Source organism: Gigantopelta aegis, chromosome 1, assembly GCF_016097555.1.
Source record: "Gigantopelta aegis isolate Gae_Host chromosome 1, Gae_host_genome, whole genome shotgun sequence".
Lineage (NCBI taxonomy): Eukaryota > Metazoa > Mollusca > Gastropoda > Neomphalida > Peltospiridae > Gigantopelta > Gigantopelta aegis.
In genome coordinates, this window is record NC_054699.1 from 34790272 (window position 1) to 34805461 (window position 15190).

Genomic DNA, 15190 nt, shown 5'->3' on the forward strand with positions numbered 1-15190 from the left:
ACAGAGTTATTCATAGCTGCCTCCATGTTTATTAAATATCTCACCCATCATAAACTTATAACTCATACAGTGTCATTCATAGCTGCCTCCATGTTTATTAAATATCTCACCCATCATAAACTTATAACTCATACAGTGTCATTCATAGCTGCCTCCATGTGTATTAAATATCTCACCCATCATAAACTTATAACTCATACAGTGTCATTCATAGCTGCCTCCATGTTTATTAAATATCTCACCCATCATAAACTTATAACTCATACAGTGTCATTCATAGCTGCCTCCATGTTTATTAAATATCTCACCCATCATAAACTTATAACTCATACAGAGTCATTCATAGCTGCCTCCATGTTTATTAAATATCTCACCCATCATAAACTTATAACTCATACAGTGTCATTCATAGCTGCCTCCATGTTTATTAAATATCTCACCCATCATAAACTTATAACTCATACAGTGTCATTCATAGCTGCCTCCATGTTTATTAAATATCTCACCCATCATAAACTTATAACTCATACAGTGTCATTCATAGCTGCCTCCATGTTTAAATATCTCACCCATCATAAACTTATAACTCATACAGTGTCATTCATAGCTGCCTCCATGTTTATTAAATATCTCACCCATCATAAACTTATAACTCATACAGTGTCATTCATAGCTGCCTCCATGTTTATTAAATATCTCAACCATCATAAACTTATAACTCATACAGTGTCAATCATAGCTGCCTCCATGTTTAAATATCTCACCCATCATAAACTTATAACTCATACAGTGTCATTCATAGCTGCCTCCATGTTTATTAAATATCTCACCCATCATAAACTTATAACTCATACAGTGTCATTCATAGCTGCCTCCATGTTTATTAAATATCTCACCCATCATAAACTTATAACTCATACAGTGTCATTCATAGCTGCCTCCATGTTTAAATATCTCACCCATCATAAACTTATAACTCATACAGTGTCATTCATAGCTGCCTCCATGTTTATTAAATATCTCACCCATCATAAACTTATAACTCATACAGTGTCATTCATAGCTGCCTCCATGTTTATTAAATATCTCAACCATCATAAACTTATAACTCATACAGTGTCATTCATAGCTGCCTCCATGTTTAAATATCTCACCCATCATAAACTTATAACTCATACAGTGTCATTCATAGCTGCCTCCATGTTTATTAAATATCTCACCCATCATAAACTTATAACTCATACAGAGTCATTCATAGCTGCCTCCATGTTTATTAAATATCTCACCCATCATAAACTTATAACTCATACAGTGTCATTCATAGCTGCCTCCATGTTTATTAAATATCTCACCCATCATAAACTTATAACTCATACAGTGTCATTCATAGCTGCCTCCATGTTTATTAAATATCTCACCCATCATAAACTTATAACTCATACAGTGTCATTCATAGCTGCCTCCATGTTTATTAAATATCTCACCCATCATAAACTTATAACTCATACAGTGTCATTCATAGCTGCCTCCATGTTTAAATATCTCACCCATCATAAACTTATAACTCATACAGTGTCATTCATAGCTGCCTCCATGTTTATTAAATATCTCACCCATCATAAACTTATAACTCATACAGTGTCATTCATAGCTGCCTCCATGTTTATTAAATATCTCAACCATCATAAACTTATAACTCATACAGTGTCATTCATAGCTGCCTCCATGTTTAAATATCTCACCCATCATGAACTTATAACTCATACAGTGTCATTCATAGCTGCCTCCATGTTTATTAAATATCTCACCCATCATAAACTTATAACTCATACAGAGTCATTCATAGCTGCCTCCATGTTTATTAAATATCTCACCCATCATAAACTTATAACTCATACAGTGTCATTCATAGCTGCCTCCATGTTTATTAAATATCTCACCCATCATAAACTTATAACTCATACAGTGTCATTCATAGCTGCCTCCATGTTTATTAAATATCTCACCCATCATAAACTTATAACTCATACAGTGTCATTCATAGCTGCCTCCATGTTTATTTCAATGCATGTTAAAAAACCCAAATTGTTTACAAAATCAATAAACAAAAGTCTAACAGCCAGCAATTAAACAATGTGCTGGGGTGTCATTAAACAAACAGCTGTTTCATAACAGCCAGCAATTAAACTATTTGCTGAGGTGGCATTAAACATTGCAAGGGCTGACAACAGGCACTGGATGTGTCCACTCTTATGTGAAAGTGAAAGTAGTCGACTACTTTGCATTTTTATCAATATATATATTTTTTTCTGTGTTTTGTTTCCCACTTACCCACACAGTACGTCCTCCAGCTGATCGATGGAGAGGAAAAAGTGGCAAACACGTCGTCCGTGCACGTGAAGCGCGTCAACATCGGAATGGTAACCGACTGACCGCGACACTGACCCCACATGTACACGCGGCCTGACTGACTGACCGCCGCCGATATGTGCGAGTAGTGACATCCCGCTATCTCGACAAACCTGAAATACAGCGATAAAACTTTACATTAATGTGTGAGATGTGACATCCCGCTATTTCGACAAACCTGAAATACAGCGATAAAACTTGACATTAATATGTGTGAGATGTGACATCCCGCTATCTCGACAAATCTGAAATATAGCGACAACATTACGTTGACATGTGAGTAGTGACATCTCAAATATATAAGGATGATGATGAGATGAATGGTGAATCTGTAGCATTATCATCTGTGGACCTGTTTCGGTGGTTGCATCATTTGTGTGCAACCGTACGCACATTTGAATATTTCTGACGTCATTGACTTTTGCATGGGGAAATTAAAACAAATTTCTGTAACATTGACAGAAATATTTGTAAAAATAAGTTTAAAACAAGCAAAGAAAGTAAGATTGAACTCAATATGTCACATTTCTTAATACCTTTGGTCTATGATTTTCAAAGACTGTCATTTGAAAGGAAACTTTATTTTAAAACTATTTTTGTCTGTTCTTAGCTGTATTGCTATCTGGTTATTGAAGACACATGATTATCAAAAATATATGGTCCTTATATGTTTTAACATAAAAATCTTTCTGGATATCAATGCATCTTATATTTTTTAACCAAACAATTTTACCATGATTATAACCATTCATTTGCTCAACTTATAACACGATTGCAAGACATCAGAATTGTTATATTCATTTTCCAAAAATGTTGTCTGTTAACATAAGTTCTCGAAGACTCCATTTTGTAATTTGCCTTAAAATATTAAAAATACTTTTTATAAATTATTATAAGTACATGTTTTGTTGAACAACATACATGTCTTGATAAAATACTGAAAAGTTTTGTGTTGGAAAGTTTTGGCTGTAAGCTATACCACTAAACATTTCACTCACTGCAACAGGTTAACAATATTTACGGCTGATGCATGTTATCATTTTTTACACATGTGTGTTTAGTGCTCATTTGAAGCGTAGAAATACTAATAAAAAGGTAGCTATTTGAATAACAACTGTCTGTTTATAAATATTGATATGCTTTAAAACCGAATGCTTATGTTCACTGAAACTGGTCTCCCTATGATACGTTTCAGTAAGTCAAATTATTACCCCAAAAAGCAACATAAGTACACCCAAACATTCAATTTATAAAGGAATGATCCAATCACAATCACATATTTAACTTTTCATAATTAAAAAATTTTTAACCTACACTTTCAGACATATGTTTCAGTTTCAGATATATTCTAATTCATAATAAACTTATTCCATACCCATTACCTCCCTTACCTGTCAGACTTGAAGTTTGAATGATTTCCACCGGCCTCAGTGGCGTCATGGTTAAGCCATCAGACTACAGGCTGGTAGGTACAGTGTTCGCAGACCGGTACCGGCTCCAACCGCAAGTGAGTTCTTAAGGGCTTTTCTTTCTCACTAACCACTAACCAACTAACAACTAACCCACTGTCCTGGACAGACAGCCCAAATAGCTGAAGTGTGTGTCCAGGACAACGTGCTTGAACCGTAATTGGATATAAGCACGGAAATAAGTTAAAATGAAAATGAAATGAATGATTTCCCGTAGCCATTAGACATGTAGTTAGAGTGATCTCCCTTACCTGTCAGAATTGAAGTCTACTTTAGTCGGGTAAACTTGATTGGCCTTACTGCTAGTACCCAGCTGACCATAAGAGTTAGCTCCCCATGAATAAAGAACTCCTTCGTCAGTGAGAGCCATTGTGTGGGCATAACCACAAACAACCTGAAACAATAAATAAACTTAAACTAAAACAAGACTGAAATAAGAATGAATACATCTTTAACGAAACCCCAGCACAAAGGAAAAACAGCAATCTGGTGTCAAGCAAAGATATACAGTCGACCTTGTTACAATGACCGTGGTTACCATACATATGAGCAAGACACTATATCCCCTCAATGTCTCACTACGAGATAAAAATAAAAGTAAAGGAATAAAAACAAGCATTCTGAGAGTACTGTTAAACCAATAAACACTTTTACAGGGCCCTACAAACATTCCTATGTCCTGAGTTCACGGGATATAACTGTCAGACATGGATAAATTTAATATTTGACAGAGTTATAGCCCTTGTATAAATTCCCACGAACATTAATCTAGATCAGACCGTAACTGTCTAAAATGGGTAAATGCCCATGAAAGTCAAACTTATCTGTAACAGTTATATAATAAAGCTATTCATGTCTTGAGGCATAGCAACAACTTATGGAATAAATGTTTAAACCGTTGCCATGGGAACAACTAATGACTGACCTTACTGATGATGAGCCCAGTGAGAGCTCCAAGGACTCGACAAGGGTTTGGTTGATTCACGTTGTTCCCAACCCCGAGCTGACCATTTCCGTTGTAACCCCAGCCGAACAGCTGGAAAGAAAAAAAAACACAATCAGGACCTAGGCACACTTTTCTATTAAAGGGGCATTCCTGAATTTGCTGCATTGTAAGATGTTTCCAACTAATAAAATATTTCTACGATTAAACTTGCACATTAAATATAGTTTCTTCTTTAGAATATCAGTGGCTGTATATTCAATGTGTTTCTGGTTGTCTTAATATTTGTAAGAAGCCCAAACTGGATTTTGTCTTCAAATAATTTCGTACACACAAAAAAAATATAGTTTAGGAAATAAAATGAAATTTAAACTAATACAAATATTAGAATGATCAGAAACATGTTTAATATACAACCACTAATATTTTATGCAGACATATACATTTGATATATAATTACAATCGTTAAAAAGTCTCTGTTAGTAGATAACATCTTAAAAATTGCAGCAAACTCAGGAATGTCCCTTTAATGCGATTCCGTGCACAATTTCAGCATGTGGAAATGAGCTTTTTCATACCTTTGTTTTCGCAAGCAGATTACTTTACAAAATTTTATGTTGCCAAAGTGTACTTTTAAGCTGACAGTAAATACTTATAGGATATTAAACAAGCTTCCATTTCGTATCGTGCTTTTGTTCCGAGTGAATTAATTTTCTGTTTTCACAAGTTTAATATCCTATTTATTACCCATAATAGTGCACCAACTGATGACGTCAAGTAGTGTTAAGCCCCACTTTGCATTCTAGTGGGACAAATCACTTTGATATGTACATGTACCAATATATTTTTAATCAAATGGGTAGTAATTCGTGTTATGACATCACAGCCCAGAAACACTTTTTTCAGTGTCCCGAGTGCAGAATCGCCAGGGCTTTAGAGTGCACCATAGCTGAACAGAAGTGATAAAGGATGTGCCCAAAATAGATATGCCCAAATTAGGTACAAACATGCTAACCTCAAAATGTTTCAATTCAAAAAAATCAATAAAATGTTGAGCTGTAATTAGGATTAAAATAACTTGAAATGCCTTTCTGAATATGTACAACTCTTTACGAGCTATTATTAGCATCACTGCACTAAAAAGACCTTGGTGTGTTCAGAACAGACAAAAAGCCTGTTGTGACAAAATTAGTTAGATATAACGCCCTGATCACATATAAGGAAAAGGTAGTATGTAAATGTTCTGTATTGATAAATTCATGCAAAATTACATCAATGGAAAGTGGGATTAAGATCATTTAAAATTAGCATAAACTGTGAAGTAAACAAAACAAAATAAAATAAACCAACAAAATGAAAATAAAATAAAATAAAATAAAACATTTACAAAGAAAACATTCTGTACCATAAAATGGTGGCTGGAAATAGATGTTAAAAAATGTATGCCAAAGTTAGTCATGAAATTAGACACCTTGTCAGACTGATAAATTAAATATAAAATTTGTTTTGATAACAATGTAGAAGGCTTGAAACAAATGAAGATAAAATCTTATAATTTTTATTATCACTCTTAAAAGTTTATATTTACAATACTCTTAAGTCACAGGCCCTAGTTTCAACCCATAAAAATGGACACTGAGTTTAGTTAATCCACATACATGTACATTGTACCTGTAATACATCTGGATAAAAAAACAGTAAAGTTTGTTTTATTTAACAACGCTACTAGAGCACATTGATTTTTTTATCTTATCATCGGCTATTGGACATCAAATATATGGTCATTCTGACACTGTTTTTTAGAGGAAACCTGCTGTCACCACATAGGCTACTCTTTTACGACAGGCAGCAAGGGATCTTTTATTTGTGCTTTCCACAGGCAGAATAGCACAAACCATTGCCTTTGTTGAACCAGTTATGGATCACTGGTCAGTGCAAGTGGTTTTACACCTACCCAATGAGCCTTGCGGAGCACTTACTCAGGTTTTGGAGTCGGTATCTGGATTAAAAATCCCATGGCTCGACTGGGATCCGAACCCAGTACCTACCAGCCTGTAGACCGATAGCCTAACCACAACACCACTGAGGCCGGTACATCTGGATAAAGTTAAACTAGAGTGAAATGAGAGTGTGACATTGAAACGGTGAAATACTCTTAAAGATAGACTAGAACTCGACTCCATAAGTGATAACCATTACTTCTCAGATGCATGTGAATTTAAAAAAAAAAAAAAATCATTTTGTGATATTAAACACTTCAGGATGACCAGAAACAAATCGGATGTACGGAAATGAAAAACCTAACATATAAAATATAAATAATGTATAATTTAAGTTATGAAAAACAGCTCTGATAGTGAAAAATATGCCTTATTGTTTAAAAACTATGGTCTGTCACTTTAAAAATAAGATGGAAAGTGGAACTGCTTGTCAAACTGATTATCAAGAAGCATATAATTTACATGTCTAATACCTTCTGCCTTCTCCACCAATTTGATGTCCTAAATTTAATGTGCAATCAAGAAATGGGTACCGGCCTTGGTCATGTACCGGTTCAGCCATTGAACTTAAGGCTGGTAGGTACTGGGTTCGAATCCTTGTACTGGCTCCCACCTCAGTGGATAGGTGTAAGGCCACTACACCAACTTTATTTTTACTAACCATTAACCCTCTGTCCTGGACAGACAGGCAAGATAGGATTGAACCACCTAAGTGGATATATTAAACTAATTGTTTTTTTTCTCATTCCAACCAGTGCTCCACAACTGGTCAAAGGCTGTGGTGTGTGCTTTCTTGTCAGTGGGAAAGTGCATATAAAAGATTCCTTGCTGCTAATGTAAAAATGAGTCAGAATTACAGAATGTTTGACATCCAACAGCCTATGATTTATTAATCAATGTGCTCTAGTGGTGTAGTTAAACAAAACAAACTTTCTTTCAGAGGCCTGAAAAAACATTTTTGAAATTGATTATTAAATTTTGGCGTATTTTCTTCTTATCTTGCCTTTTCAGGAAGAGATCTAGTTCATTTGGTAGAGTGGTCGGGTCACAGGAGATGTTTGGGTCAAATGATCGACCGCCCCTTCAGTGGACCCATTCTGATTGGGTTTTTTCACCATCCCAAGGTGTTTTAGTTGAGCTATTAATACACAATATATTTTTTATTTTTTTATTTTGTGTTTACAGAGTGTGTATTTATTATTGTGTTTCCTGTTATTTATTTATGTAACTTATGTGTGATGGAGAAACTGAACTGACGTAATTATAATGGACCTTAAAACAACTGACTGATAGTGCTGATAGTGTTTTCCCTAGAATGTTTTAGCATGGTGCGGCACCATGCCTCAATAGTCTAGTGCCATCTTGCCTTAATCAGCACCATGCTGCCCTGAGATTAAACAAGCCTTTTTCATCAATTAATTCTAAAATTGTGTTTATAAAACACTCAGAAATGTATGATTAATTTAACAAAATATGCCTGTTATATTTTGCCATTCATTTATTGCTATTTCAGTGAAAATGTCCCCAAAGTGTTTAGTCTACAATGCCTTGTAAAATGTCTAGGGAAAACACTATGCTGATATTATTCAATACTAACAAACATGTTTGACATGTGCTGTTTATACCTTTTGGCAATGACTGGTTTTACATCTATGTACATGTATACAAAAATAAAAATATGAATTCATATTTCATACAAATGGCATCGTTATTTTTTCTTTTTATAAGAAACAAGGCTTAAAAAAGTACTATATTGGAGTATTTTAGCTCAATTTAGATTTGGCTAAAGACTTTTAATTTTGGCTAAGGAAAATCATAATTGCCTAAATTTTTGGCTAAAGGTATTTTTCAACCATAGTTAACCCTGCCTTTCTGTGGAAAAATGCATATAAAAGATCCCTCTCTGCCCGTGGTAAAATACATATAAAAGATCCATCTCTGCCTGTGGTAAAATACATATAAAAGATCCCTCTCTGCCCGTGGTAAAATACATATAAAAGATCCCTCTCTGCCCGTGGTAAAATGCATATAAAAGATCCCTCTCTGCCCGTGGTAAAATGCATATAAAAGATCCCTCTCTGCCCGTGGTAAAATGCATATAAAAGATCCCTCTCTGCCCGTGGTAAAATGCATATAAAAGATCCCTCTCTGCCCGTGGTAAAATGCATATAAAAGATCCCTCTCTGCCCGTGGTAAAATGCATATAAAAGATCCCTCTCTGCCCGTGGTAAAATGCATATAAAAGATCCCTCTCTGCCCGTGGTAAAATACATATAAAAGATCCATCTCTGCCTGTGGTAAAATGTATATAAAAGATCCCTCTCTGCCCGTGGTAAAATGTATATAAAAGATCCCTCTCTGCCCGTGGTAAAATACATATAAAAGATCCCTCTCTGCCCGTGGTAAAATACATATAAAAGATCCCTCTCTGCCCGTGGTAAAATACATATAAAAGATCCCTCTCTGCCCGTGGTAAAATACATATAAAAGATCCCTCTCTGCCCGTGGTAAAATACATATAAAAGATCCCTCTCTGCCCGTGGTAAAATACATATAAAAGATCCCTCTCTGCCCGTGGTAAAATACATATAAAAGATCCCTCTCTGCCCGTGGTAAAATACATATAAAAGATCCCTCTCTGCCCGTGGTAAAATGCATATAAAAGATCCCTCTCTGCCCGTGGTAAAATGTATATAAAAGATCCCTCTCTGCCCGTGGTAAAATGCATATAAAAGATCCCTCTCTGCCCATGGTAAAATGCATATAAAAGATGCCTCTCTGCCTGTGGAAAACTGTAGCATGTTTCCTAATACTACGAGTCAGAATTATCAAATGTTTGACATCCATTTGCCATTGATTAATGAATCAATGTGCTTTTAATTTGATTAGTGGTTTCATTAAACAAAACAAACTTTAACTTTTCTTTTCAGTCTGTAATTTCCAAAGAGAATAATATGCTGAACTTCATTAAAAAATAACTTACACTTTACACTGTGTAGAGATACGACCTGAACAACAAAACTGTTTACATTTTCATTCAGATTTATTGTCCTCGAAATTAAATTTTAAAATCTAACTACCCACATACAGGTGGTTGTGGGGGTGGGGTATTTTTGTAGGGGGTGTGGGTGGTAGCAGGCTGATGTTTGCCAGAATTAAACAAAAAACTACAATTATTCATATTAACATTACTGCCAAAAGGCTACAACTACAAATTTTTACATGGATTACAACCAATAATGTGGGTAGAATGATGGAAATACATGGTGAAAAGGGTTCAGGCAAGCTCATTTTGCCCGAATATCTTTATCTTTTTTCTGTCTGAATTTGAGGAGATGCTCCAGCCCAGCCCTCCAGTTTCCCCCATCTCGTATGCTACAGTATGCCATAGTATAATACGGAAATATGTTATTGTAATAATTTACTCACCTCTCCATTGTCCATTAGCGCCATGGATGTAGTCTGGCCACAGGCCAGAGCAACAGCTGGTCGACAACCTGAATAACAGTAAAATTATTTAGAATTAATCATTATAATCCCTTCCGAAAACTGTGGTAAATAAATTAAAAGCAGGTTGACAACTTGAATAACAATTTGACAGCAATTCATCGCACATAATTTTGTTTACTATTATAATAATATTTATTCGCATATGAGACCCAATGAATTACAGATCACGTTTTTTACTTGTGATGTATGATTAGAAACAGATTCATGGTATTATGTAAATGGTCTATATTAAAAAAATAGAGAATACTACATACATTAGATACTGTTTATCTTATGAGTTGTTTAAAAACCTTTTTAAACAAAGAGATGTAAGATAAATGGCATCTAACGAATGTAGTATTCTATGTCTTACATATCTTCAGAAAACAGTTTTAAAATAAATTTAAACACCTTTTCCAACTAAAACCTAGGTATGGCCCTAGTGCTTATTGTTAACTTGTGCGACACAGACAAGTAAATTTGAAGTTAATTTGTATGTCAAAAGTGATCGATTCAACCATTTTTTTTTCATTGGACGTATGGCATTGGTGACCTGGGGCCTAATTCACAAAGTTCTCTTAGGCTCTGCTAGACAAGAAAGCATCCTCTTTGCAAGTCTTTTAGCACTGCACTGTGAGATCGCAAAGTTGCGAGACTTTAGTGAATTAGGCCCCTGGTCATCACATAGGACCAGACCCTACAGAGGTCTCTTATTTTACAAAGTATCTTTTTCTTTAAGCACACATAAGAACATGACAAACCCCTGCATATTTTACACCAATCTCATCACCTAAACTGTAGCTAACATTTCCAACAACAATTGATTAATAATATGAATTTCATAATGAATCATCACATTGGTAGCTTCAGTTTCTACATTTACTGTAGTTTGACACCCTATGTATTTTTTTGTGCTAGGAAGTTGTTGAAACCTATATCCATTCATCCATTCACATTGGTAGTGCCCAACCAATACATTTTCTGCATCACAAAAGTCCCCTATGAAGTTTAACCAGTTTTAACATGTTTGTCTTCTCATTCATTAGGTTTGTTCACACTTACACAAGTTTAAACTGGTTTAGCTAAAACACTTTTGGCTGAAAATGACAAGTGTTCCCAGGTATTATAGAAATATGTATACTGGTATAAGGCAGAAATGTCGTTATCCGCTCTTGCACAAGACATCAAAACAACAATGACAAGTGTTCCCAGGTATTATAGAAATATGTATACTGGTATAAGGCAGAAATGTCGTTATCCGCTCTTGCACAAGACATCAAAACAACAATGACAAGGGTTCCCAGGTATTATAGAAATATGTATACTGGTATAAGGCAGAAATGTCGTTATCCGCTCTTGCACAAGACATCAAAACAACAATGACAAGTGTTCCCAGGTATTATAGAAATATGTATACTGGTATAAGGCAGAAATGTCGTTATCCGCTCTTGCACAAGACATCAAAACAACAATGGACTACCAGCATGAGTCTGCAAGACAACACACATGTAGCCATTTGATTGGCTGTTTGGAACCAATGGGTGAAATGCATTGGTGAGAAGTTAGGATGAGTAGTAGTCCTCTAAAAAGAGAAACCAATCAGAAGTGTTGGGTTTTAAAAATATATTTTTTTTTAAACAAATTATTTATAAAACCAAAAAACACCAGACTATTTTGAATGTTTTAGTATAAACAAAATTGATACAAAGCAGAAGTGCATGGGGAATACAAAATGAACCATCTGTGTGGGAGGTGAGGTTAGCAGATGTACAACCAACATTTCATTTCAACTTATCTTCATGCTTATATCCAATTAAGGTTCAAGCACACTGTCCTGGACAAATACCTCAGCTATCTGGGCTGTCTGATCAGGACAGAGGGTTAGTTGTTAATTGTTAGTCGTTAGTGGGAGAGAAGAGGGTGTAGTGGTCTTACACCTACCCAATGAGTCATTAAAACTCACTCTGGGTGGGAGCCTGTACTGGGCTGCGAACCCTGTACCTACCGGCCTTATGTCTGATGGTTTAACCATGCCGCCACCGAGGCCAGTGTAAAACCAACACGTTATCTCAGTCACACTCTACATCTACCCAATGAGTCATTAAAACTCGCTCTGGGTGGGAGCCTGTACCGGGCTGCGAACCCTGTACCTACCGGCCTTATGTCCGATGGTTTAACCACGCCGCCACCGAGACCAGTGTAAAACCAACACGTTATCTCAGTCACACTCTACATCTACCCAATGAGTCATTAAAACTCGCTCTGGGTGGGAGCCTGTACCGGGCTGCGAACCCTGTACCTACCGGCCTTATGTCCGATGGTTTAACCACGCCGCCACCGAGACCAGTGTAAAACCAACACGTTATCTCAGTCAGACTCTACATCTCTGTGTCCTCCTTTTCATGACACCCAATAGCTGATGTGTATTTTTATACTGTAGCGTCGTTAAACATTCATTCATTCATTCTCCTTCTTGGGGTGCTTCACTTCATTTATTAGGAGGGTGGAACATAGATCAGTGGTAAAGCATTCGCCTGACGCCAGTCTGGGCTTGATCCCAGTCGGCGGGCTCATTGGGCTATTTTTCGTCATCATGACTGATCTGTCAAAGGCCGTGGTATATGTTATTCCCTCAGTTGGCTCATGCAGGTTTCTTCTCTAAGACTAATTACAGGCCTTTGGATTTCACGGTAACGATGGCTTCCTACATGTTGGTAAAATCACGGAACCGAAAACAAATTACCCATGATTATTACATCGAGTACGACTATTAAAGGGGTATTCCTGAGTTTGCTGCATTGTAAGATATTTCCTACTAATAAAATAGTTCTACGATTAGACTCACATATTAAATATATTTTCTTGTTTAGAATATCAGTGTCTGTATATTCAATGTGTTTCTGGTCATCTTAATATTTACATGAAGTCCAAACTGGATTTTGTCTTCAAATAATTTCGTATGTATGAAAAAAAAATATTTTAGGAAATAAAACAAAATTTAACCTAGTACAAATATTAGAATGATCAGAAACATGTTTAATATACAGCCACTAATATTTTATGCAGAAAAATGTATTTGATATGTAATTAAAATTGTTAAAAATTCTTTGTTAGTCGATAACATCTTATAAATTGCAGCAAAATCAGGAATGTCCCTTTAAACGAAAATAATATATATTATAGAACTTTTTTTTTACTATTATCATATTTCTGATATCACACTACTGGGCAGTGTGCTTGACACAATCACAAGACCCGATTTAGACTGTTGTGTTAACTGAACTTATCAGTTTTCCAGTTCATGTAAACCAAATCCAACACGCGCTCAAATGAAACGCGTTACACATTTGAACAACAGTTACTGGCACTAATTATTAGTAATTACTAGTATGTATTTAAATTCAAATATAATTTTGTAGAAAATATTTAACCTTCTGCATGGCTAGCTCTGGCACTCGACAAATTCGCCAGTTGCGAATTTTGAAAGTAGTTGGCGAATTTTATTTTAAGTTGGCGAAATAATTTCATGTAAAAATTAACATTTTTTAGAAAGTAACTTTATAGGTCTACGTCATTTCCTCCCATAATGAATCAGACCTATAAACTATTATTTTTATTTATCTGTCAAAATCCAACAACATGTGTATAATGGAGAGGGCGTTGAAAATCAACTCTATATTGAGTTTGAAAACATGTCTCTTTGCACTGATTTTTGCTGTAATTTAAATCAATCGTATTAAAAATGGGTTCCCATGACTTGTTTTCACGGAACCTAAAATCAGTTTCCGATGGGTTCCCATAATCACAAGACACAGAACCGAAAAAGTGTTTCCCATGAAATTTGAAATCTTATGGCCTGTAATTAGCAAATGTTTCACACCCAATAGATGATGATTAATAAATCAATGTGCTCTAGTGGTGTTGTTGAACAAAACAAACTAACAGACAATTATTTGCAGTTTTAATTATTTTCATGCTTATATCCACTTCAGGTTCAAGCAAGCTGTCATGGGCACACACTTCTGCTATCTGGGCTGTCTGTCCAGGATAGTGAGTTAGTTGTTAGTTGTTAGTGTGAGAGAAGTCAGTTTAGTCGTCTTAATCTACCCATTGAGCCATTAAAACAACTCTGGGTAAAGCCTGCACTGGGATGTGAACCTAGTACCTACCAGTCTGTAGGCAGATGGCTTAACCACTAAACCATAGGGGCTGGTGTTCTCACTGGTTCAATGAAAGATCAACCGGTCAATTTAGACTATGGCTATTTCGTGTCCACCATATGTATATACTGATTCAGTGTTTTTACACTTGGTTGGAGGGCAGGATCAGATCTACGTTTGTAGGTCAGTTGACAGAGCACTTGCCGTAGGTGCTTGGGCCGAAGGATCAAATCCCATCAGTGAACCCATTCATTGATTGTTTTTTCCCCCTGTCCCAACCAGTGCCCCACGACTGTGCTGTCCTATTTGTGGGAATGTGCATGTAAAAGATCGCTTACTGTATGCAATAGGTTTCTTCAGAAGACTATATGTCACAATTACCAAATGTCTCATATCCAACAGTTGATGTTTGCTTTTAAGGGAATTCTTGTTTACTGATGGAATTTTGGTTTACTGAAAGTCTGGTTTATTGAGGGAATTCTGGTTTACTGAAGGTCTGGTTTATTGAGGGAATTCTGGTTTATTGAGGGAATTCTGGTTTATTGGAGGAATTCTGGTTTATTGAAGGAATTCTGGTTTATTGAATTAGGTCCGGTTTAGAGGGAAATCTGGTTTACTGAAGGTCCAGTTTTGAGGAAATTCTGGTTTACTGCAGGTCCGGTTTTCAGGGAAATCTGGTTTACTGAAGATCTGGTTTGTAGGGAATTCTGGTTTACTGAA

The 15190-nt window shown here is 35.8% G+C and overlaps 1 protein-coding gene across 1 annotated transcript in view; it reads right to left on the minus strand.

Annotated features, from left to right (window-relative positions):
* LOC121374155 (RCC1 and BTB domain-containing protein 1-like) overlaps nucleotides 1-15190 on the minus strand; it is a 90787-nt gene that overhangs the window by 49397 nt on the left and 26200 nt on the right. The window contains exons 6-9 of the mRNA XM_041501126.1: nucleotides 10251-10318; nucleotides 4804-4914; nucleotides 4130-4272; nucleotides 2332-2522 (exon numbers count right to left, since the gene is read on the minus strand). Of these exons, the coding sequence (XP_041357060.1) occupies nucleotides 2332-2522; nucleotides 4130-4272; nucleotides 4804-4914; nucleotides 10251-10318 (513 nt within the window). The remainder of the gene's footprint in view (nucleotides 1-2331; nucleotides 2523-4129; nucleotides 4273-4803; nucleotides 4915-10250; nucleotides 10319-15190) is intronic.